The following is a 26,694-nucleotide window of genomic DNA, read 5'->3' on the forward strand; positions in this document are numbered from 1 at the left end:
TGGCTGCCAATCTGTAGTAAACTTCAATATACTACAATTTATCTCAAAGTCTCTTTGAAATCACAGGAACGGAGGATCCTCTGGTGGGCTTCGACACTGGTGGGGTCGATCTGGTCACCGCCCCCACCAAGGGAAGGAAAATGTATTATTTAAAAATAAATAAATTTGTCCACTGCTTTTGCTGGTGTAGCAGGTGCCAGGTGCATATGCCCTATGGCCGATGGCTGCTGCACACACTGGGGGACATTTACTTAAAGTGTCGGTGTCTGCACTGGCTTTGTTACCGACCTGCTCTGGGAAAGAAGATACACATTTAATATTGTAGAGCTGTGCAGAGACATTTCTGGCGCCGAGACTATTTTCTGTCCCGGGACCAAAATCAGTCCCTGCTAGACCAGTTTTCTTTTGGTCTACTTTCCGCCAGTTTACAGCGCCCAAAAAGGGCTGCGACACATATTAATTGTGTCTGAGTTTCCACTCCGCCAAAGCCACGCCCCTTTTCGGAGAAGAGTCGGAGCAGACGGAAAAAGGCATTTTTTCTGGCGCCGCCAGCTAATAAATAGGTCTGAGAGCAGAACATGTGGTGAGAGCGCCACAAAAGTGGCGGAAACGCCATAGTAAATGTCCCCCACTGACTCGATAATATCTGCAGTAGATATGGTAAAGGACCTTCAATGAGGTCATGGCCATGTGACTCCTGTGTGGGAGGAGAAACACAAGAAGATCCCAGGTAGAGTTTGCTGTTATGTGTGCTGCTGAGGTATGGGATTGGGAAGTAATGCTAATACAGGGCTGCAGCGTTACATGGCTGTTATGCAGGGGTGTAGCATGACATGGCTGTTTTGTGGGGGTACAGTGTGACATGGCAGTTATGTGGGGTGCAGGGTGTGTGGGACATGGAGTGAACATGCGGCACAGGCGATGTGTGATGACGCTTCCCTATGTGCCAGGTCAAAGGCCTATGGCCAGAATTCACCTGGCTCTGGCTGATGTCATCATACGTTGCCTGCGGCAGAGCTAAGGCAAAAGGCACCAAAGATTAGAGGAGCAAGGTTAGTGGCTACTGGGGCAAGCACAGTGACTATTGGCTTTTAGGGGCTATCTTGTGACTACTTGGGGCCAGCCCTGCGACTACTTGGTGACAGGACTATATCCACTGTAGGAGCATAGCTGTGATCCCTATGGGAACAACAGAACAGTATTAAATTTGTCAGAGGATTGTGAATGACATGATGTTAAAATGAGGAATCTTAACTTTTTGAGTTTGCAAATGTTTAACGCAGTTCTGGATGGTAGAAGCTGATGCATCCTCCAGATAGGATAGAGAAAATTAAAAACATTCTTCTTCCTACAACCCCAAACCCCTTTAATTATGGAGAGTTGCGTTTTTGAATTTTTACCATGCGTTTGGCTGCTTTGAACCTGTTTATCTTTATTTCTAAAAGTGTTGGCAGCTGTGAAACAGATTAAAACCTGCCGAACGCATGGTAAGCTTACAAAAACTGTCCTAAAACGGACCAAGAACGTGACGTGTGGTAGCACCCTTAACATTACTCTTGGCAACCAGTCAGGGCTCAGATTTTGTTTCTAAAGCCAGGTTGCTTTGAGCAACTAGAACAGTTGTGCTCTCAAAGTTTTTGGATAAATCAGGCCCAACGTGTTTAATATTGTACAACGTTATCTGCATGTTTTACACTGGTATTCTTTCTAATAAAAAGATAGGGTGAGCCCAAAGTACTCCAGTCCAACCCTAAAAAACCATGCGCCAAACCATGCACCAAAAACCATGTAAAACTACAAGCAATTTTATTGTGTCTTTGCGTAGTTTGCCTGAATTGAGGCACACGTCGGACGATTAAGCACTGGAGCACCCCTTTAGGTGCACATTTTTTGTGTTGTCGGACACAGTGCAAATACTTTAAGAAATGTGAGCCATTGGATTTTACACAAGTTACATCCAATAAGGTATACTATATATATTGTATTGCAGTTAATGCATAGCTCCCAACCGACCCGATTTTGCCGGGAAAGTCCTGTTTTTCTTACCTCTGCCCCGCGTCACGGGCAGCTATGAGATTGTCACAGATTTTCCCCCCAGGTCCCGCTGTGTCCGCATAGTAAATACTTAGAAAGCCTGAACTCACAGTACAGAATGACTTCTACAGACATCGGGCTCAAGGAATCCTTTTCAGAGAAGTGTTGGGCTTAGCGGAGAGAGCAGGGACCACGTCATCAGCTTCAGCTCAGCATCTGTCCATATATGGTCACTGCATCTCCTAGGGTTCCCCAGAACAGACATCGGGCAGGGAATCCTTTTCAGAGAAGTGTCGGCTTAGCGGAGAGAGCAGGGACCACGTCATCGGGCTCAGATCAGCATCTGTCCATATATGGTCTCCAGGGCTTCCCCAGACACAAGCTCTTTATTTAATTAAATTAAATAAAGTTTTGCCCAGGCTAAGCCTGGGACCCTCTGCACTGCAGACAGGAGCCTTAACCAACTGAGCTATAAGCATTATATACTGGCAAAACATGAATTTTGTATGTGCACATGTTTAGAAACCTTTCATAATAAGCTAATTGCCTCCAGTCTTATCTCCAGAAATGAATAAACTGGGTGAAAGCAAAGTAGCTAGAGTAGGGCTCGTTTGGATACATGGGGCCACATTTATCACTTTTGTGCGCCTAAGTGTAGTAGTTGCGCTTAAATTCTGGCGCACTGTTTTGCCAGAATTATCACAAGCTACAACCAACTGTGATAAGTATATTTTCTGCCTCTTATTAATCACTTTACTTTAAAACAGTTTAGGCGCAATTTTGGCGCAGTTTAGGCGCAATGTTAGAATCGGGCAGTTACATGTGATCCTGCTACAAGCTCCTCTCTGCTTCTCCCACAGCCCAGAATGAAGATAACACTCACAGCAGCACCCAGGTGTGTGACACCCAGCACCCAGTGACTTCCTCAGCAGGGGCTTCTCCTGGAGGGCATCCCCCAGTGCTGGTCTCCTGCTGCACCCCTGTAATTCTGCAAAGTATCCCCCTCAGACACTGTGCAGAATTACATGGGGGGGCACTTGTATGTCGTATCTGCAACATTCTGCACACTTCTGCAAACTTGTGCAAAGTTCTTAGCTCTCTTGCTCTGAGCTCAGGAGTTTGCAGAATATTTTGTAAATAGAAGGTGATGAACTGTAAATAGAGTCTGCACCTCCTGTCTGCAGTGTATCTAATGTATCTATTAGGGTACATTCACACGCGGTATGCCCGCCGTGCGGGCATTCCGCCGTGTGCTGGAGGTGAGGAGGAGGTGACCCCTCCTCCCTCCATAGGAAATAGTGGCACACGGCCGCACATTCGCCGAAAGATGGAGCTTGCTCTATCTTTTTGCGGTGTGCGGCCCGGATCGGTGCCACACATGCCGCTATTGACGTCTATGGGGACGTACATGCGGCCGCATGTACGGCCCCGCAGACGGCAGTGTGAATGAGCCCTTATCTGTTCCAGTGTCTGGTTGAGCTTTGCTGCTAGAAATGAGCTCTTCTGCAAAGGGGCTCAGTGCTTTCTTCTCAGATAACGCCACCTTTGGGCTGGAGTGTTTTTGCACCCGTTTTTGCGCCTAAATGAAAACGTTGCAAGTGATGAATATCATTAGGCGCAGCAATACATCTGGATTGGTAAGATAGATGAGGGAAAGCTGCTTATTTTTGCTGCGCGGCTAGTTTGGCGTTTAATCGCAAAAATGGCGCAAAAAACGGTGCACCTGAATGAAAAGGCGCAAAAACAAGTGATACATGTGGCCCATAGTTGCTTTTCTTTGGCAACATTTCTAAAATTTCAGTCAGTATAGAGTAATGGCAAGTATTATACTGACTATTTGAGGGTACAGATCATGGTAAGTAGTAGAAACCATAATAGATGAAGAGTAAGACATTGCATCACAATGGTCAACCCATTTCCGTAGCTTCTAATTAATTGAACCAATTCTGGCCATTAGGGACCTGAAAAGTGAGAAACTCTCCATATTGGTACAAATGGATGTTCCACAAACAGTAAGATACCATAATTTGCATTACCCACAATCTTAGTTGGGTAAGATTTTACTTGGACTATTTTTACCCAAAATCTTATTCATTATGTGTACTAATATATTTATTTTCATGAGGTCAATAAGAGTAATAATGCAAATACTACATGTTGCTTATTACCATAAAATTTATGTCCCTGTCATTCAGTCAGTTTTTGGTGTTACATATAACTTTATGGACATGGTCTGGGTTGTGGTGTTAATATGTAGCCACATTAGGCGAACATTCATCATATCGGTCAATTTTCGCAACAAACTAAGGCAATCAGAGAGCAAGTGTGTTCTTAAATTGTTCTGGATAGGAGAGGGTTAAAAACATGACTATGTTTAACATTAACTGTTTAAAGTGATTTTTATATAATGAAATCGCGCTGAAATTTTCACTTTAACCCCTTCCCGCCGCGCGCTGTACTAGTATGGCGCGCACCCAGGGCCGGTTCTAGACAAAGTGGGGCCCTGGGCAAAACTAAAAGTGGGGCCCCAAAATAAAACTATTTTATGACCAGTCACAGTCAGTAAGAGGCTCCTTTAGTATGGTAAAACAAACTGTAATATAGGAGAATTTTATAGGAGATAGATGATAGGGAGATTTATGGGCAGCATGGTGGCTCCGTGATTAGCACTACAGCCTTGCAGTGCTGGTCAACATCTGCAAAGATTTTGTATGCTCTCTCTGTGTCTGCGTGGGTTTCCTCCGAGTCCGCCGGTTTCCTCCTACACTCCAAAAAATTACTGGTAGGTTGATTAGACTGTGAGGCCCATTGGGGAGGGGGACCAATATTTTCTGAAAGCAGACACTTGCCCCATTTTCAAAATTGCATCAAAGATTTTATAGACATAGGCGCCTTCATGCAATTTTGATTCAAATTGAAACATTCTATTAAAAATACTTAAAATTTGACCTTGATGGCAAAAAATTTGATCCAAACAGAAAATGTTTACCTTCACATCTACTAAATGTAATACATGGACATTTGTAGAGTTCACAAATGTGCCCTATTGATATGTTCACATAAATAAATCCACATAATATCACTAAAACTGTAATAACTAGATATCTGCTTTTCAGCTAGACATTTTTAGACAGTCACAACCTGCAAAATATATCAATAAAACAGAATAAAAAGTAAAGGCGCCATAAAACCTATAGAATTTTGAAAGCTGACAACCAGGCGATGCATTTGGCAATTAACATTCAAAATTTCCTCTAAAATATGTACAAATCCAGATACTTATATAAAGAAAATCTACTTTCCTAAAACAGATGTGAGGAGAGCATACATACCCCACATGTATATTCACCAAAACATGCAGCAAAGGGAACTGCAGAAAATTCACACAGATGTATCAGTGTCTGTTCCTTACACAATGGTAACCCAAATAAATAACTATATATCCATAAACCCCTCTAATGAGATAATAAAAGTCACTTTTAGATGTGCGCCATTGTATTATCACAATAACAGAACCCTCCGCGCTTCATAAGAATGAAAGTGAGAATGTCATAACATAGGTGTAAATAATGGAGGATGATGGGAAATAAAAACTTTATTCCAGGACATGTGTGTGTTTTTAGTGTTGCATATAACTTTATGGACATGTTCTGGTCGTGGTGTAGTGTAGGATTGAATGTTCATCGTATCAGTCAATTTTCCCAACAAAAAATAATTATCACAAAATAAAAGGGAATAAGAGAGAATGGGCCGCATTTATCACTTTTGTGCGCCTAGGTGTAGTAGTTGCGCCTAAATTCTGGTGCACTGTTTTCCAGAATTATCACAAGCTACAACCATCTATGATAAGTTAATTTCCTGCCTCTTATTATTCACTTCACTTTAACACAGTTTAGGCGCAATTTTGGCGCAGTTAAGGCGTAATGTTAGATTCAGGCACTTACATGTCATCCTGCTACAAGCTCCTCTCTGCTTCTCCCACAGCCCAGAATGAAGATAACACTCACAGCAGCACCCAGGTGTGTGACACCCAGCACCCAGTGACCTCCTCAGCAGGGGCTTCTCCTGGAGGGGATCCCCCAGTGCTGGTCTCCTGCTGCACCCCTGTAATTCTGCACAGTATCCCCCTCAGATACTGTGCAGAATGACATGGGGGACACTTGTCAGTACTATCTGCAACATTCTGTAACGTTCTCTTCTCTCTTGCTTTGAGCTCAGGATTCTGCAGAATGTTTTGTAAATAGAAGGTGATGAAGTGTAAATAGAGTCTGTAGCTCATGTCTGCAGAGTATCTGATGACTGTATTATCTGTACTAGTGTCTGCAGAGTATCTCATGTCTGTATGATCTGTTCTAGTGTCTGCAGTGTCTGGATGAGCTTTTCTGCAAAGGGGCTCAGTGCTTTCTTCTCTCTGGAGTGTTTTTGCGCCCATTTTTGCGCCTAAATGAAAAGTCGCAAGTGATGAATATCATTAGGCGCATCAAAACATCTGGATTGCTAGGATAAATGAGGGAAAGCTGGGTATTTTTGCTGCGCAGCTAATTTGGCATTTAGTCGCAAAAATGGCACAAAAAATGGTGCGCCTGAATGAAAAGGCGCAAAAACAACAGAAAAAAAACGATTGATACATGTGGCCCAAAGTGTGTTCTTAGATTTGCATAGAGAAGGGTTAAAAACATGAATATTAGTTGATATTATCCCTTCTCAAAATGTAGTACTAGTAACATATGAAGTGATTATTTCTATTATCTGTGAGGTGCAGCAGCTCCTGTGTACAGCAAATGCTCCCTGCAGCCTGATGGCTAAGAATCTGCAGAGGGGGAGACACTTCAGGGGGCTGTATCTCTGGCTCTGTGACACATAGAACCTCACTTCTTTTTTCCTATGAAAGAAGAGAGTCTCCTCTTTTATATGAATCTAAATTTGTGTTTCTAAAATGCAGAAAAACGGAGATATTAACTGTTAAACTGCCGTCGGAAGTGATATTTATATATAAAAATGGCACCTGATATTCTCACTTTAAACCTGAATATCTCTGGATCCATAGCACCTAGAAACAAAATTCAAGATTCATTTGAAAGAAGAGATTCTCCCCTTTCTCCCTGGGGGCCCTGGGCAATTGCCACCTTTGCCTACCCACAGGCCCGGCGCCAGCACCCGGCTAACCCGGGCAAGTGCCGGGGCCCCGGGATACTGGAGGGGCCCACGGATCTCCCTGGGTCAGCAGGACATCTGCCCCGCTGCCCGGGAGATTCCTTTCCTCTCTCAATGCGATCTGTGTCCTCCGGACACAGATCGCGATGAGAGCATTTGCACTCACTGCTGAAGGCTGAAGGACCTTTGATGATGTCATGGTCACGTGACATGCCGGGGAAAGCAGTAACAACACGGAGAGAGCTGCATCAGGTGAGGGGGAGACATGACAGGGGCCAGGGAGGGGGTCAGTGTGTATACGGGAGGGGGTCAGTGTGTATACAGGAGGGGGTCAGTGTGTATACGGGAGGGGGTCAGTGTGTATACAGGAGGGGGTCAGTGTGTATACAGGAGGGGGTCAGTGTGTATACAGGAGGGGGTCAGTGTGTATACAGGAGAGGAGGCAGTGTGTATGCAGGAGGGGAGGCAGTGTGTATACAGGAGGGGGGTCAGTGTGTATACAGGAGGGGGTCAGTGTGTATACAGGAGGGGAGGCAGTGTGTATACAGGAGGGGGGTCAGTGTGTATACAGGAGGGGGTCAGTGTGTATACAGGAGGGGGTCAGTGTGTATACAGGAGGGGAGGCAGTGTGTATACAGGAGGGGGTCAGTGTGTATACAGGAGGAGGGGAGGCAGTGTGTATACAGGAGGGGGTCAGTGTGTATACAGGAGGAGGGGAGGCAGTGTGTATACAGGAGGGGGTCAGTGTGTATACAGGAGGAGGGGGGGCAGTGTGTATACAGGAGGGGGGCAGTGTGTATACAGGAGGAGGGGGTCAGTGTGTATACAGGAGGGGAGGCAGTGTGTATACAGGAGGGGAGGCAGTGTGTATACAGGAGGGGAGGCAGTGTGTATACAGGAGGGGGGGCAGTGTGTATACAGGAGGGGGGGCAGTGTGTATACAGGAGGAGGGGGGCAGTGTGTATACAGGAGGGGGGGCAGTGTGTATACAGGAGGAGGGGAGGCAGTGTGTATACAGGAGGGGAGGCAGTGTGTATACAGGAGGAGGGGAGGCAGTGTGTATACAGGAGGGGGTCAGTGTGTATACAGGAGGAGGGGGTCAGTGTGTATACAGGAGGAGGGGGGGCAGTGTGTATACAGGAGGGGGGGCAGTGTGTATACAGGAGGGGGGGCAGTGTGTATACAGGAGGAGGGGGGCAGTGTGTATACAGGAGGAGGGGGGCAGTGTGTATACAGGAGGGGGAGGCAGTGTGTATACAGGAGGGGGGGAAGTGTGTATACAGGAGGAGGGGGTCAGTGTGTATACAGGAGGGGAGGCAGTGTGTATACAGGAGGGGAGGCAGTGTGTATACAGGAGGAGGGAGGCAGTGTGTATACAGGAGGAGGGGGGCAGTGTGTATACAGGAGGAGGGGGGCAGTGTGTATACAGGAGGAGGGGGGCAGTGTGTATACAGGAGGAGGGGAGGCAGTGTGTATACAGGAGGGGGGGCAGTGTGACTACTGGAGGGCGGCCCATAAAGGGGCCCACTAGGGCTCTGTCGCCCAGGGGCCCACTAAAACCTGGAGCCGGCCCTGCCTACCCATAGCGCCGGCCCTGCGCGCACCGGGTCCCGGTGCATGGAGAGGGCTCCCGTCGCCATGGTAGCCTCGGGTGTTCCGAATACCCGAGGCTACTTCGTTTTAACCCATGCATTACAATGTGCTAATTGCACATTGTAATGAATGGGGAATAAAATCCACATATACTGCCATACAGTAGTATGGCAGTATATGATAGGATGAATCCGACTACCTAGGGTTAGAGTATTCTAGAGAGTCTGAAAAATAGTAAAAATAAAAAAAGTTTAAAAAAAAATCACCCTCCTTTCCCTAGAACTGATATAAATAAACAGTAAAAATCATAAACACAGTAGGTATCGCCGCGTCCGAAAATGCCCGATCTATCAAAATATAATAACGGTTTTTCACTGCGTTTAACCCGTAACGGAAAATAGAGTGCAAATTTGAAAATGGCATTTTTTTGCCATTTTGAAAAATATAAAAAAAATTATTAAAAGTGATCAAAAGGTCGCACAGTCCCAAATATTATAGCAATGAAAACGCCATAAAAATTCGCAAAAAATGACACTACCCACAGCTCCTTACACCAAAGTATGAAAAAAAGTTATTGGCGCCAGAAGATAAATTTAAAAAAATTTTTTTTTACAGGAGGTTTTAATTTTTTAAAATGTATGAAAACATTATAAAACCTATACAAATTTGGTATCCACGTGATCGTACCAACCCAAAGAATAAAGTAGACATGTCATTTGGGACGCAGAGTGAAAGCTGTAAAATCCAAGCCCACAAGAAAACGTAGCAAATGTGGTTTTTCACCATTTTCACAGCATTTGGAATTTTTTCCCCGCTTCCCAGTACATGCCATGGAATATTAAATACCATCACTAGGAAGTGCAATTTGTTATGCAGAAAATAAGCCATAACACTTAGCTCTTTATGTGGAAAAATAAAAAAGTTATAGATTTTTGAAGTTGGTAAGTGAAAAATGGAAGTGAAACAACTAAAAAAGGCCAAGTCGTTAAGGGGTTAAAGGCGAATATCTCTGGTTCCCTGATACTTAGAAACACAATTTTAGATTCATTTAAAAGAAGAGAAACTCCTCCTCCAAGTGCCCAGTTTGTCACCCCCTAACGCCTGCCCTGCATGTCTATTGCCCACTGATACCAGTTACAAATTGGTGGAACCCGAGTCTGACAAGGAGATCAGACCTACAAGTTCAATGCTCTTTACCACTGTGAGTTCTAAATTCTAAATTAAACACTTCTCAGATGTTCATCTCTCATGCGAGCCATTGCCCTGATCCACATAGTTCTATCCTTCAGGAAGAGCGCATCGTGAGGATGCTACAGTGGGCACATCTATAAGGACCATCCTCCAGTGGCCAATATGGAACTTGCGGAATGGAGTCTACAAGGGACTACCAGACTCATCATACTCCAGATTTACCTTGGATGACAACGTGGGTAGGTGGAAGTGTTTGCATGTTTGTGGCTTCTCCAAACTGAAGATGGGTTTCTTTGAACCTCTTTCTCTATTGGATCACATATGTGATCAACATACTGCTCACATGATGGACGAGGTAAGACTTTCATGTCATACAGACCACTTCACTTGTTTGTACTTGCCCATATATTTGTCACCAAGTTTGGTGCCTATCTTTTGTGAGTTACGAGAACACTAATATAAGATAATGCATCTGGGCTCAGCTGCTGATATTGTCCCCCACAAGGTCATTATTGCAAGATATAGTGGTAAGGAAACTTTTTTAGTGTGATTTATGTATAGTCGATACTGGTTATGATTATATCAGATCCACTAATGGTTTGATTTATCCGATAGCTCATACATTATACCCCTGATGAGTTGGCTGGCGGTCATGACATGTAGGGATACCTTGACCAGGATATCTCTATTTTCACTACCAGCAACTGGACATGCTGATACCTTTGTCTCCTTGACTTAAACATTTCAGGTACAGCGTATTATGGTAGAATATTAGGGTACTTAAGGGTCCCTCTCATCTACTCCACACTCTGTCCCCCTCCCTCTAATTTGCAAACAACTTCCACCTCGTCTACAAGTACTCATGCGTGAGGAACATCTCATTGAAGGATTGGATCTAATCCAACTATGTGGATGCATTAGAGGGATTTCTCAAGGGCAATAGGAGTTTATGTATCTGTGCCAACTTCTGAACACGTATTTCTTGACTTTTGGTCGGTGCTTGGAGTGAATATTTTATTACTATTTGCCTTTTCTATATTAAGGAATTAAAGGTTACATTTTCACCCCTTAAGGACGCAGCCATTTTATAGTTTAGGCTCAGCCCCATTTTTTGTATTCGGACTTGCGTCGCTTTATATGGTTATAACTTTTGAACACTGTTACTAATCAAAGCGCTTCTAAGATTGTTTGTTGTACTTCATTTTAGTGGTAAATGTTGACTAATAAGTTTTGCGTTTATTTACCAAAAAAAAATTATAAATTTTTTGAAAACTTGCCATTTTCAAAATTCGAAATCATTGGGGCAGATTTACTTACCCGTTTCTGTCGCGATCCAGCGGCGCGTTCTCAGAGGAGCATTCGGGTCCAGCGGGGATTCACTAAGGTAGTGCGACCGATGTCCACTAGGTGTCGCTGCTGCGCTGATGTCCGCTGAAGGTCGCCGGAGTTCACGATCCTATCCTGGGTGAAGGTAAGCGTGTGTCAAGCGACACATTAAAAAAAAAATTGGCGTTTTTTCCGAATCCAATGGGTTTTCCGACTGCCACGCCCCCGATTTCCTTTGCATGCATGCCGGCACCCATGCGCCACAATCCGATCGCGTGCACCAAAATCCTGGGGCAATTCAGGGAAAAACGCTGCAAATCTTACATTTTGTTCTGCAACTCCTCCCAAGTGCAGAGACCCCCCCCCTCCACATGTGGCTGTTACTTGTTTGATGGGCGCACAGCAAGGCGCAGAAGGGAAGGTGGGCCCTGCAGCTGCCAGGATTTTAGTTTTCCCTATGGTCCCTTTTGTAGGCTATAAAATTTTTGTAGCCATTTTTTTTGTGGGATGAGATGTTTCTTCCAGTCTTACCATTTTGGGGTTATCCCCTATTATTGAAAATTTAGGAACTTTTTTTTGAGGGCAGGAGTAGAAAAGCATCAATTCTGTCCTGGATTTTTTTTTTTTTTTTTGGTGTTCACCGTATAGGCTAAAAATCATGTTATCTTTATTTTTAATCAAGGGGAAAAAGGCAGGCGAGCAGTACTCCGTTGAAAAAGTGTTTTAATTTCACAAGTGGAAACAGCGTTGTTTCCGCTGAAGCCATTCTAAAGCATAGTGAGTAGTGATACAAGGCGGGCTTAAATCCCTCACAGGAAGTGACATCATGTGTAACAGCCAATCAGTGTACATAATCACAAAATATATTTTAAATGTTTCATCACAAGGTAATTCTATATACAGTGTAGTAGTATATAGACAAATACAGGTGCATGTGGACATATACTCCAACTGAGGGACAACCACCGTGGCACAACCGTTTTATGACAATGTCAAGAAGCACGTGTCAGTTGGTTGCGTAGCAGCCAGGTAAGCTAACCACATCGGAAAAAATAAAAAGGTTTGCGGCAAGGTGACACTTCCCAAACATACTTAAAGAAGGCCATACCTGGCAGACGCAGTGAGTGCACACTGTGTGGCGCCACCGATCATCGCTGTATGGTCCGAGCGCAGGAAACTTAGCTCCAAGGCCCCGCGATCCTGGTGTAGCCGTAAACACGCCATGTGACACTATGTCTCCGCAATAGTATTTGAAGAACAATATGTGTGAAGAACAACTTGCAGATGTTTCCAAATATCTGCAAGTTGTTCTTCACACATATTGTTCTTCAAATACTATTGCGGAGAAAACCGTTCTGCACGCGTGTCTCCGGAACAGATTGCAGATGGTCCCGAACATCTGCAATCTGTTCTGCACTGTGTTCTTTCACTGTGCTCGTTCAGTTTGTAATTTTACTGAAAAATGCTCGTGTCTCCCATTGATTTCAATGGGGCTCGTTACTCGAAACGATCACTCGAGCATCGGGAAATGTTCGGCTCGAGTAGCGAGCACCCGAGCATTTTAGTGCTCGCTCATCTCTAATAATAATAACATATACATATCACCATGTACACATATATGTACCCTAGCACATACACATATACATACGACATAGTGAAGCAAAAAAGAACATGGAAAAGAACATGGAAGAAAAAAATATATGGAAAAGAACATGGAAAAAAACTTGTCCTTGGTTAGGGTAGCGTGGATATCCACGAGGGGTAGATATGGGCATAGGCGATGCGCCTGCACCATGCGTATGTGTGTATCTGCGCAACCCATACGCGTATGTGAATGTGCATGAGAGCCGTGCACACGCGCATGGCGGCAGTGGCATGCATACACCATAAACAAAAACAAAGACATTAAAATTAGCGAGGACATTACAAAAATTATTTCGGGCTGATCCAGAGATATTACCGATGGAGTCCAGGAAATGAAGAGATGGAGGTGGGAGTTAGAATGATGTTTCGACCATATCATTCAAACCAGCGGGTGAAAGGGTATCCAGTTTATAAATCCAGTATGATTCTCGTTGGCGCAGTCTCTGGAATCTGTTGTTGGTGGTGGAGGGTATTTCATCAATCGGAGTGATCCTGGTGTCGCTGAAGTCCTTGCCATGTTTGAGAGCGAAATGACTTTAAACGCTGTGTTTCAGGTAGCCATTGGTGATGTTGGACCTGTGATTGTTTATTCTAATGTGTAGTTCCTGGGTTGTTCTACCAATGTACTGCAAGTTGCATGGGCATTCCAGGAGATAAATGATAAAGGATGAGTGGCAGTTGAGGAAAGAGAGGATTTCGAAAGACTCACCAGTAGTGGTTGAGATGAAGGATTTTCTTTTGTGCTGGATGTTTAAGCAACATAGACATCTAGGTGTGCCACACTTGTAAGATCCTTTGAGAGTCAGGAAAGTGGTGGATTGGGTTTTGGTTGTCATTTAAGTTTGCTGGGGGCGAGTATGTTGCGGAGGGTTCTGGCTCTTCTGAAAGTGACTGATGGTCGGTTGGGCAGGGAGAGTTTGAGGTGTGGATCACTGAGTAAAATGGGACAATGTTTTGTCAGAATGCATTTGATGTTGCTGCGGCTGGTGTTATGTTGTGATGAAGTTGCGTGGGTTTTTTTTTGTTTTGTTGCTGGTGTAGTATTGGCTTGCTTGGTTGAAGGCATTGATTCTGGGTGAGGGATAGTGTTTTTGGTGAATGCATCTTGTACCAGTTTTTTAGGGTAGTGTTTGTCTTTGAACCGTTGCTTTAGAACTTTGGCCTGGATGATGAAAGTGGTGGTGTCTGAGCAATTTTTTCTGATGCGTTTGAATTGTCCATAGGGGATGTTGCAGAGCCATGGGGTTTGGTGTGCACTATGGAAATCCAAATAACTGTTGACATCTACAGATTTAAAATGTGTACTGGTGGAGAGGGTGCCTGAGTTGAATTGTGAGGTCCAAGAAGCCGATTTCTGTAGTAGAAAAATTGTGGGTGAAGCTGAGGCCCATAATATTGTTGTTCAGATAGTTGATGAATTCAGTGGCTGTGTCTATGTTGCCTTCCCAGATGAAGAACAGATTGTCTATATATCGGCGAAAGAAGATGATGTGGTTGATGACCGTCGGTAATGTGCAATGACCGGCAAAAAAAGTCTCGGCAAAAAAAGTTTAGAATTACTCACACCATTACCTGTACCACTGTAGGGGTCATATACCTGGCGACCTGTCCGTGTGGTCTATCGTACGTTGGCCTTATATCAAGAGAATTGCGAAGAAGGGTTAGAGAACATGTCCTCGGCATCAAATCAGCTAAAGATGCAGAATTTGATAGCAATCTGAAAACCCTTCCATGACATTTCAAGCAACATCACGACTGTGACGGCTCCCTCCTGAAGGTAAGGGGTATTGATAGGGTCCTCTTAGATGGCAGAGGGGGGAATTGGAGACACATTCTAGCACAGAAAGAGGCTAGATGGATTTTTATATTGAACACCATGTCCCCCAAAGGGTTGAATGAAAACCTTAGTTTTGCGCCATTTTTATAAGTGTCAGGCTTTCTCCTGTTTTTACTTTTCCTTTTTTTCTCCTATTTTCAGAGGTTTGGATCATTTGCTGAGTAATTGGAGATAAGACTATTATTTATCCATAATTACTTGTTTTTATTATGTTTCCCCTTATTATTGTGTTTTCCTGTTTTTTCCTGTTCTTTTAATGTATCTTTCTAGTGTGCCGCCCATCTGGATCTCTCGGTGCTTTCATCCCTGTATGCCTTTCCATCCACGCCATTAGCCCTGCAGCCTTGATCCGGAACATTTTCTTCCATCTATATCAACCCGTCCCCCTTTTTCCCACTCCCTCTCCCCCCCCCCCAGTTCTCTTTTACCAGTCTTTGTGGTTCATTTATTTATTTATATATATATAAATATATTTATAATTATATTCAATTTGCATGCTTTGTCATGTTTTTTGTCACTTGCACTTTGCACTCGCACGTGTGTTTTTGTCACTCCCATCTAATATGTATTTTGTATTACATTTTTTCTATATTATGTACTATTGTGTGTATATATACCGCTCTATGAATTTTCACGGTGTATACATGATCAATATATATATATGGTTTTTGTATGCCTCCCACTTGCTTTTTATATATATATATATATATCTATATATATATATATATATATATATATATAAGAAAAGGAAGATGGCAGCACTCCAAAAATAGTGAAGAAAAAGTACCGATTTATTCAAACATGTGCCAGATACCTGGCACATGTTTGAATAAATCGGTACTTTTTCTTCACTATTTTTGGAGTGCTGCCATCTTCCTTTTCTTGCATTTGAGAGGGGCCCGTGGTCGGTGTCCTGGGATGTGCACCCAATCCATGTTTTTGATACTGAGTGCTGCTACAATACTTTTTGTTTGTTTATATATATATATATATATATATATAGGTAATGTGACTTTTCACTCATCTCTTTTCCCCTTTTTTTACCTTTTGTATACGCCTTTATTTTCATTATATTTCACTTATGCATAAGTCACTAAAATCACATCACACATCTCCCTATAGTAGCTTACGTTGTAGACTACTATACACATTATATGTCCCTTTTGTACCAATTTTAGAATGTGCCTTCGAGTGGGCTTTTCTTCTACATTTTTAACATACTTACCCAATTCTTCAGTCTCATTCTTTCTCTTTGTCCCGATACTTACTGTGTTCCGTAATCTCTCGAGATTTGCGGTCCATCTGGGATGCCGAGGGTTTAGCCTGGGCTCTATTTGCGGTAAGCCGAGCATCTCTTCACTCGGTTTCCTGCAGCCCAGGTGATCATTATTAAATCATTCTGGCGTCGATTTCTGATAGGACGGCCTGTGTTTTTAAGTTGTATCCTCCCCTTGCTTAGTAGTCCCCCTGACGAAGCCGTTTCCTGGCGAAACACGTGTCGGGGTGGGTCATTGCACATTACCGACGGTCTGTATGTGATCTATTTATCTATATGCGGATTATGTGGTTTTTCCCTTTACTTATTATAGTACTCTTTAACTTTTTCCTAAACAATGTATTTGTGCATTATCATTTGCTGCCTTACATTGGCACTCTAGGGAATCCTTGCTGCTAATTGCTTAAGTTTACATTGGGTATTGTGCAATTTCTTCTGTGTGTTGCCCTATTTTTTGTTTGTCATTTAATATATACACAATAATAAAATGAAATTGATTTTTTAACCACCAGGTTGTCCATATCTGTTATAAGTTTTTCTTTGATCGTGTAGGTGTATTACCTTTTTGGGAGGTTTGGGGTCAGTGGCCCATTGACCTCACCCCCGCTTTCCTGTCGGTGTATATTCGAAGGAGAAAGAGTTATGGTGGAGGATGAAGTCAATGCTTTCGAGAAGAAAAGCAGTCTGTGCTGGAGGCATCTTAGGATTGGATAGTAGAAAGTTCTCAACGGATTTGGTTCCTAGGTCGTGGGGAATGTTGGAGTATAGTGCTGAAACATCAGCTGTTAACAGCGACCAAGCTTTGCGGTTTCTTTGGGGGTCGGTGGGGTTGTTGAGTAGTAGGAGTTTGTTGATGAGCTGGGTTGAATCTTTCAGATAGGATGGTAACTGTAGGACGAAGGGTTGGAGGTGGAGGTCTATGCAGTGTGACAGATTGCAGGTTAGGGAATTAATACCAGAAATAATGGGACGGCCGGGTGGGTTAGTAAGAGATTTATGGGTCTTGGGTAAGTGATAGAAAAAGGGAAGGGGTGGGTTGTTGATGGTAAGGAATTGTTTTTCTTTTTTGCTGAGCAGGTTTTGGGAGGAGGCTTGGTGAATCAGTTTGGTGTAAGTGGTGTAATCAGTTGGTAGAGGGTTTGCCGGTAAGGGTTCATAGAAAGATAGGTCTGACAGAATATTGTGTGCTTCAGCAATGTAATCGGGACGGTCTTGGATTACGATGCCTCCTCCTTTATCAGCTGGTCTTATAAGAATGGTAGTATTGTCCTTGAGGGACTTGATTGCTCTTTTTTCTGCAGAAGAGAGGTTGTGATTGGTACCTTGGGGGGTATTTTGGGGAAGTTTTTTGAGGTCGTCAAGGGCTAAGTTGTAAAAGGTATCTATGGCCGGGCCCTTGTGGTGTAGAGGGTAGAAGTGGGAGGGAGGGTGGACAGGAACCAGAATGGGAGCAGGAGTTTCGGGGGAATAAAGGGGTGGATCAGAAACTGGGATTGTGGACATATGTGTTGCGGATTGTATGCCGAAATGCCGATTGAGGGTAAGTTTACGGATGAAGGTGTTGAGGTCTAAAAAGAGTTGGAAGTCGTCTGCAGGGGCGGTTGGACAAAAAGATAAGCCTTTGGATAGGAGGTCGATCTCGTTCTGTTGGAGGCTGTACTCAGAGAGGTTATTCAGTCATGATGCAGTGGTAGTGGTATGGCGGTATTATCAGTCATGATGCAGGGGTAATGGTAGTGGTGTGGTGGTATTATTCAGTCATGATGCAGTGGTAGTGGTGTGGCGGTATTATTTAGTCATGATGTAGTGGTAGTGGTGTGGCGGTATTATCAGTCATGATGCAGGGGTAAAGGTAGTGGTGTGGTGGTATTATTCAGTCATGATGCAGTGGTAGTGGTGTGGCGGTATTATTCAGTCATGATGCAGTGGTGTGGTGTGGCGGTATTATTCAGTCATGATGCAGTGGTGTGGTGTGGCGGTATTATTCAGTCATGATGCAGTGGTGTGGTGTGGCGGTATTATTCAGTCTTGATGCAGTGGTAGTGGTGTGGCAGTATTATTCAGTCATGATGCAGCGTGATGCATCTGAAAAAACGTGGCTCGTGTTCCGTTCACAGGTTGCTGCTCAAACTGCATCACAATCAGATGTCAGGTGGTTTTAGGTGCAGTTTTTGTAAATGTAACAGACAAAAGACGAGTGAATTTCATTTTGAACGGGAAACACGTTCAGTAAATGTGTTTCCCCTGTTAAAATAAGAAGCTGCTTCTAAACCTGCTCAAAACTCATTGTAATGTAGTTTGAGTTGTAACAGGTAAATGCTTCCTTAGGGCAGATTCTCACGAGGCGTTTTTAAAATGAACCAAAACGCAAGTGGTAGGGGGTTTGCCCAAAAAGTATGTTTGTTTACAAAGAAACGCATGTGTTTCATGGAAAACGCATATGCATTTTGGCCAAGCCGCTTACTATTTGTATTTTGGTTCCTTTTAAAAACATGACAAAAACGACACATGGGAATCCGCCCTGAGGGTCCGATCACACGGTGGGATATTGGTGCGTCTTTATATGTTTACCATTCATTTGAATGCTGTGAAATTATTTTTTCCTTTATTGCTGGAAGTTTAAGGACCTGTGGACCTTGCCTAAATAGGCTGCTAAGAGGGAACCCTGCCTGAATGGTTTATGGCCATATATTATATATGTGGGGGGCACAGTGTGGTGTGAAAAGGTATATATGATATATGTCGGGGCACAGTGTGGTCAGGTGTGGTGTGATAGTATATATGTGGGGAGTTGTTGTGTGAGGGGTATATAGGTGGGGGCACAGTGTGGTCAGTTGTGATGTGAGGGGTATATATGATATATGAGGGGGCACAGTGTGGACAGTTGTGGTGTGAGGGGTATATATGATATATGTGGGGGCACAGTATGGTCAGTTGTGGTGTGACGGTTATATATGATATATGTGGGGGGCACAGTGTGGTCAGTTGTGGTGTGAGGGGTATATATGATATATGTGGGGCACAGTGTGGTCAGTTGTAGTGTGAGGGGTATATATGATATATGTGGGAGCACAGTGTGGTCAGTTGTGGTGTGAGGGGTATATATGATATATGTGGGAGCACAGTGTGGTCAGTTGTAGTGTGAGGGGTATATATGATATATGTGGGGCACAGTGTGGTCAGGTGTGGTATAAGGGGTATATTTGATATATGTGGTGGGTACAGTGTGGTTAGTTGTGGTGTAAGCGGTATATATGATATATGTGGGGTACAGTGTGGTCAGTTGTGGTGTGAGGAGTATATATGATATATGTGGGGCACAGTGTGGTCAGTTGTAGTGTGAGGGGTATATATGATATATGTGGGAGCACAGTGTGGTCAGTTGTGGTGTGAGGGGTATATATGATATATGTGGTGGGCACAGTGTGGTCAGTTGTAGTGTGAGGGGAATATATGATATATGTGGGGCACAGTGTGGTCAGGTGTGGTATAAGGGGTATATTTGATATATGTGGTGGGTACAGTGTGGTTAGTTGTGGTGTAAGCGGTATATATGATATATGTGGGGTACAGTGTGGTCAGTTGTGGTGTGACCAGAAGGGCCTGCGGCCTCTGTGCAGGGCTGGTATCTACTACTATATTGTTACTATATGGTGGTAAATACTGGTCTGTATGTGTAGTGTATCATTTAGTATTGTAGTATTATTCAGTCATTATGTAGTGGTAATAATCCTGATGTAATGTTATAATTTGGGCCTTGTACAGAGGTGTCAGTAGTGATATTGTCCTTTGCTCGGTGGTGTTTGTATAATAACAATATTGGGGGAAAGTTCAACAGTAAATGGAGTTTATATGTGGTAAATTACTGGTAATACTGGTCTATGAATAGAGTCTTGTGGTCATTATCAGGATGTTGGTATTATCTTTATGTTGTGGTGATGCTGTGGGTCGCAGTTTGGAGGGATCATTTGGATATTGTAGCGCTATTGTTTGGAATACTGGTCTTGTGGTACTTTTAATTGGTAATGGTATTGTGGTATCATTACTTGGTAATAGTATGGCGGGAGTATTTTTTTTAGAGCTTGGGCTGATATTTGAAACAGGATAATTATATGGTATCTTTTTTTCACATATATTGTTGTGGACGGGGGCCCCATGCTGGTTGCCGATCTGGGGGGACCCCATCTTAAATGAGGTGCTCCATACCGCTGGGACCCTTAATCTGGCCCTGGGTATACTGGTTCCTGCAACAAATAATAGGATTAAGTGGATGCTGAACAAGGAAGGAGAAATAATACTTTAATGTTTTAGCTTCTAATCTTGAGTTTGTTTGTACACTTGTGCAATCCTATACAAAAGAAAAGGAACACGACCTTTGCTTAACAGAAACGGTAATATTAGACTAACCATAGCATCGCTACACAAATATTGGGCAACCTGTTTACATTTCTGCTTTGAGATAAATTCTTCATTTTCACTTATTCAGCTCATTTAGGATTTGCTCGTGCAGAAGAAGATAGCAAGTTGTAGCCATAACAGCTCTGGCCTGAGAATCTCACAATGTCTCCAGTGATAGTCCTGATTCTGCTTATATCTACAATGTCCTGTTGTGCAGCTCCAAGTCCGGGGAATGGTGAGTTTTTTTTATAAGACTTTACTCACACTGTGGAGCATTTGTTAGACAAATCCAGCAATGGATTATACAGAGAAAAGGTAAAAAGAAGTGTTTAAAATGTCTTCCATGGTTTGATTTTCTGCTTGGTTTATTTGTATTTATGGAGAATATCAGAACTCCCCACAACAGAGACATGAAAAATGTTACAATTATGAGCCTTTCTTATTCTTTAGTGTAACTTGTACTGGTTTACTCATTAACTTTAATGCTTTGAGTGTAATTTAAGGGAAATGTTCTTTTATGAAATCCAGCACACAGTTCATGGACTGAGCACCTCCATGTGAATAAGCCCAAAATAAAGCAAAATTGCTCATTTTGTAAAGTATCTTTATGCACATGGATCCAGATGGTATGTAATTTTTTTGATGGTGAGGACAAAAAATACCAGTGGCTTGGCCACTGCTTTACATAAATTGCCATGTAGCTTTACTGCCTTGTAGATAATTCCTGAAAGTTTTTCAAGTGATTAAGCAGTCCTGCTAATTAATTCCGTAAGGTGTGCAGACCTCCATTCTTCTTTGTTTACATGTCTGTGTCTGCTGAATAGATGGCGCCTGCAGCAGGAGAGTATGAGGCATCCTGCTCCCTCCTCTCCCTCTTTCCTGTCTCTGTCAGTGTCCACGTACTATGGGTGAGAGAGGGTGATGTCTCATGGATGGCCTGGAATGGACACAGAAACTGCAAGGAAAAGGCTGCAGATTTCTATTTCTAGGGAGGAAAAGACACAGGTGCATATACACCCAGAAACATGTCTAATAGAAGAGATTTATTTAAAATCTAATTTAAAAATTAGAACAATAGTAGAAAGGGACCATGCTGTTTTATTTTTTAAAAAATGAAAGGGTACGTTGTAGGCATTCCATATAATTTTTCAAAGCATAGCTAAATATTCTATCCTCTATTGGTCTTTCCATTCCTATACTACGGCATGTGTACTGCTCTGATATGTCTTCTTGAGTTATAACTACAAGACAGGGGCATATATAAAAGCTTATGGGTCATAACTAGATCCCTGAACTTTGGTTTACTAAATGAACCAGTGAAATATTAAGAAAATTTTGTATATTTTAGTTGGAATTCAATATGACCATAAACTCAGACCTGACTATGTCTCATCCCTCTTAGTGAAATCACCAGAAGCTAAATGAAAGTGTAGCTAAACCCTTTACTTTGATAATCTGAGCACATTGTCAGCACACAGCATCTTGTGCCCAAGCACAGTACAGAGAAATCAGAATATGTCTGCTTAGCTTGTCACCGCCGACAGTGCTGAATCTTTCACAAAGCAGCTAATGCAGCGATGGGAGCAAAAGCAAGAATGAAATTGAGTAAAATTGCAATGTAAGGGGTTAAATGTTATCTTTGTCATGTTAAAATCACAAGGGGATTAAGATTGAAGTACTTTCTTTCATGCCGAAAAAACCCATAATAATAAAAATATATTTCATAATAATTGAATTCAGATCTAGGTACTCGCTCACTAGAACGTTAGTGATTGCAGAACTTATTATCTTGTATGCATCAACTACTGCTTCTAGCACTGACAGGACCCACTGTGAGGAAGGCAGTGCTGGCCATATATCTAGTAGAGAGGAGAGCCAGTAGACCCATAGCTTATGGACCTAATTGTAACAGCAATCACTATAACCTCTACTGCTCTGCCCACTTCTAGAGGACATCATGGCCAAGCACAATGAACAATAATTATCTTGCTGGTTCTTGATGATTCCTCGCCCCTAATCCAAGACTTAACTCATTTATTCATTGTGAAATAGGGGCACTGCACAAAAATTCCTTCCCAGTGACCTAGAGGCAGGGTGTATTTGTGGTTCTGACTGCTGCTCATGTGCTTGAACATAACACAATTATTACCAATGGGGCTACTGCCAGAAATCGTCAGCCGACCCGAGGATTAGGTCAAAGAGACAGGCACAATTTTCTACCCCTCTCTTCTGCCATACTATGTATTTACATAAATAGAATGGCAAGTGATTACTGACCATTCCTAGATGCTGTCCAAATAGTTGCTGTCCAGTGGTTATGTCAGGGCATTGGTGGACAGTAAACAGGTTTGTACAACCCAGAAACCACCAGTATCAAAGATCATTTGATCTTCCAACAAATGTGGGGAGTTCATAAAATTTTGCTAGTTGCCAAAGGTGGCATCTCTAGCAACAATTCTGGGAAGTTAGCATGTTCTGGAATGGAGGATTTGTTGTCATACTAATCAAACATACAATAGTCAGTTAATCCTGAAATAAGGACCACTAACAGATCCAAAATATATACAGGACATACTGAGGCGACATGTTGCCCTTTGTGGTAGAGCATATGCCTTGGCCACGTATGCAGGAAAAGAATAGTTGGGGTCTGTTCTATTCTACCTTTTCCAAAATGGGTATTAACATATATATTATAGGCTTCAGTAACCTCAATCCTCTAACTATGTAACATATACGGTAAGTACTCCCCATCCATGACCTCCTTCTCCGCTGAATAGTTACAAGATCACTGATGTAATCATCAATCGCATTTGTCTATCTATAGTTTAAACTGTTTTTGTTATTACTGAAAACCAGAATTGAAGAATTTCACAAAAACTTCTCACTACTTTTTATAAAATGGTTATTATACAAGATAATTATTTTATTTTTAAATAAAATCTACCATCTGATTCAAAGCTTATAAAGCCCCTCCCTCACAGGGCCCTACCATGAAGCAGGATCTGTCATTGTAAACCTTTTTGTGGTCTTATTTTCCTTAAAAATGGCATTTTAAAATTATGCTAATGCTCCGGGCGTGTTATTACCTTGTGCAACTGGAGGGGCTCTGGTGACACAACCAGTGCACTTGCAACTCACTAGCATATTTTTAGAAGCAGACTATAAATAAAGACTGATCCTGCATCAGGGTGGAAATAGGATTCTATCAGTGATACTGTGTTACGGGGTATGAATCAGATTTTTATTAAGGCTACATTCACACTAATGCCCCTGCCCCTATCCATAGTGATACATGGCGCACAGCGCCATAATACGGGGAGAGATAGGACATGTCCTATCTTTTCCCTGGGTATAAACGGTGCAGTGTCACATGTCTGCTGCACCGTATCCCTCCATCCACCCATTGGTGGCCTATGGGGTACATATATACCCCCGCAAGCTTGCAGCCATATATACGTCCCCCACCAGTTATGTGAATGTAACCTTAACCCCTTCCCGACATTTGACGTACTATTACTGCATGGCGGGAGGTGCGTTCCCGCAAAATGCGGTAATTGTACGTCATGCTTCTGGCGCCGGCTCCAGAACGGAGCCCGCGCCAGAAGCTGCAGGTCTCGGCTATATATTATAGCCGACACCCGCCTCTAACACCCGCGATCGGAGATTTCTCTGATCGCGGGTGGTAACCCCTGACACGCCGCGGTCGCGCTGACCGCAGCGTGCTAGGGGCATTTGAGAAGAATCGGACCCCCCGCGGCGCTTAACAGGAGGGTCTACGGCTCCGATCGCAGCCCCGGGACTGCCGGTGCCCGGGGCTGCGCGATCCTCTTCTGTGAGCCGGGTCCGTGCAGCATGCTCAGTGTGTTACATTACACAGTGTAATACATCTGTATTACACTGTGTAATGTTAAGAAGAGCTTGAACAAGTGATCAGTGGATCGCTTGTTCAAGCTAACCTGTAAAAGTTAATAAAAAAATGTTAAAAACACTACATAAAATCATTTTTTAATAAAAAGAATTAATTAAATAAAGTTAAAGTCCCCTAAACACAAATATTCCCTATACACATGCAATAAAGTGAAAAAAGCACAAAATTGCCAAAAAAACCCACATATTTGGTATCGCCGCGTCCGTAACAATCCGTACAATAACTCAGAAACATTATTGGACCCGCTCGGTGAATGCCGTAAAAACAAAACCCGTAAAACAAGCCAAAAATGTAAATTTTTCATAAAATCTCTACACAAAAATGTTCTAAAAAGTGATCAAAAAAAGTTATGTGCGCCAAAATGGTACCACTGAAAAGAACAACTCAACGCGTAAAAAATAAGCCCAAAACTAGCTCTGTCAACAAAAAAATATTAAAGTTACGTCTCCGAAAAGATGGCGATGCAAAAACAAATGAGATTTCCTCTATATTAGTTTTTATCCAGTAAAATTGTAAAAATAAATGAAAAACTGTATAAATGAGGTATCACCGTAATCGTAGTGACCTGTAGAATAAAGATAATATAGTATTTTTAGTTTACGGTGTACGACCCCCAAAAAATACGAAAAAAAGTAAACCAAAATTGACAATTTTCTTTTCACCCATACATTCAAGAGTTAATAAAATCTCATCAATAAGCTAATGACCCACGAAAATGAATTATTTGTAAAGTGCATCTCATGTCGCAAAAAATAAGCCCTTATATGTCCAAATTGCCAAAAAAAGAAAGATTGTATAGCCAATAAAAAGTGACAATGCATAATCTGCTCAGAAAAAAACTGAAGAAAACTTTGGCTCTGAAAAATATGCCAAATGTAATGTACTAAAATTATAAGGTTTAAAAATCAGAATCTGCCTTGGTAATCCTAACTTCTTAACACCTCAATAGTATTGGTATTATTTGAATTCTTGTATTTTTTCTTCTATTGTTGTGACAAAAAAAATTATTCAGGCATTATATTTAATTTTAAGAACAGTATTTACTATGTTGCTTACTGTTTTCTATTGTATAGTATAAAGCATTTTAAATATGAAAAAACATATCTATACAATTAATCATGATGCAGGAGTCTTGGATGGAAGGATTGTTATGTAAGGCTATGCTTAATTGATTGGTTTATTAAAAAAGGCTCTCTACTTTATCTTTTTGTAGATCATTGTCAAAAGCCTGATCCAGTAGATGGAGCTCAATTACAAGGTGAATGGAATGAAGAAACCTACCCACCTGGTAAGGTAGCAAATTTTGCCTGCCCCCCAGGATACATCCAGGATGGACCCATTAAAATGGCATGTATCGAAGGCACCTGGTGGCAGATTGCTAAAGGACAATGTAAAGGTTAGTAAAACCTAAGCATTCTAAATTCATTTATGTTTTTGTGAATGAAAAATGATGTGCTTGCTCTGAAGTGCAGCTCATTCCGAAACAAGTCAGAGCAAAATGTTATTTGCCTTTTATGCTCGATAATGATTATCACCACCTATCAGCATATTCTAGATTATGAATAAAAGGGTTTGTCTCTTAGATGTCAAACCTAAACATTTGTTACATCTGGCAGTCATGGCCTCTTCTGAATTTGTACATTTCATATTTCCGTATTTTTCGGCCTACAAGGCGCACCGGAGTACAAGGCACACCTCTAATAAATGCCTGATAAGACATCTAGGTTCATGTATAAGGCGCAGGATCAAATGCAGTACCTAAAAATGACCAGCATGTGGCAGACCTGTGCACAGTTCAAGCCAGCTACACTTCCCGGGAAACTTGCCTTCAGCGTGTCAGAGAGCTCCGATCTCAGAGGTATGGGCTGCTGGGGGTTAATGCAGGGTGATGCAGCAGGGGTTAAGCGGTCTCCCTCTGCCCCTTCTCCTTCCCTCCTCAGGCAGGGTGTTATTCCTGTGGGGTTCCCTGTGGCTCCTTCTCTTTCCCCTGTTACAGGACTGTCAGGTATGGGGGATTGTTTACTGATGATGATGATGATTTGGAATTTTTCTTTAATGGCCAAACCCCTGTAATATGAGACCTAAGAGTTTGAATGGTACTCCCTACTTACTGCAGGTCAAAGATACAATTGACAAGATAGACATCATATTTTATGTGCTTTTTGCATATGAATTAGTACTTTATTGATATCATGTAACGTTTGAAATGCTAGCAGCTGACGTTTATTTCGGTGATAGTATATATTTTATGTCTGTATGTAGGACCATGATGTGCACCACCTCTGTGTTTACCACCTTCGTAGATTATGTTTT

The 26,694-nt window shown here is 42.5% G+C and overlaps 1 protein-coding gene across 3 annotated transcripts in view; it reads left to right on the top strand.

The window, feature by feature from the left end:
* Positions 1 to 626: 626 nt before the first annotated feature.
* Positions 627 to 26,694, top strand: part of LOC140105135 (complement factor H-related protein 5-like) — a 332,603-nt gene continuing 306,535 nt past the window's right edge. Inside the window, exons 1-4 of one of the 3 annotated variants that reach the window (XM_072129060.1) lie at positions 683 to 730; positions 10,071 to 10,211; positions 20,542 to 20,688; positions 25,595 to 25,777. In XM_072129060.1, coding sequence (XP_071985161.1) covers positions 20,616 to 20,688; positions 25,595 to 25,777 — 256 coding nt within the window. In that variant the 5' untranslated portion in view covers positions 683 to 730; positions 10,071 to 10,211; positions 20,542 to 20,615. Of the gene's footprint in view, positions 731 to 10,070; positions 10,212 to 20,541; positions 20,689 to 25,594; positions 25,778 to 26,694 lie in introns of all 3 variants that reach the window. The other 2 variants (XM_072129062.1, XM_072129061.1) reach the window with 2 other exon arrangements.

Source organism: Engystomops pustulosus, chromosome 10 (genome assembly GCF_040894005.1).
Source record: "Engystomops pustulosus chromosome 10, aEngPut4.maternal, whole genome shotgun sequence".
NCBI lineage: Eukaryota > Metazoa > Chordata > Amphibia > Anura > Leptodactylidae > Engystomops > Engystomops pustulosus.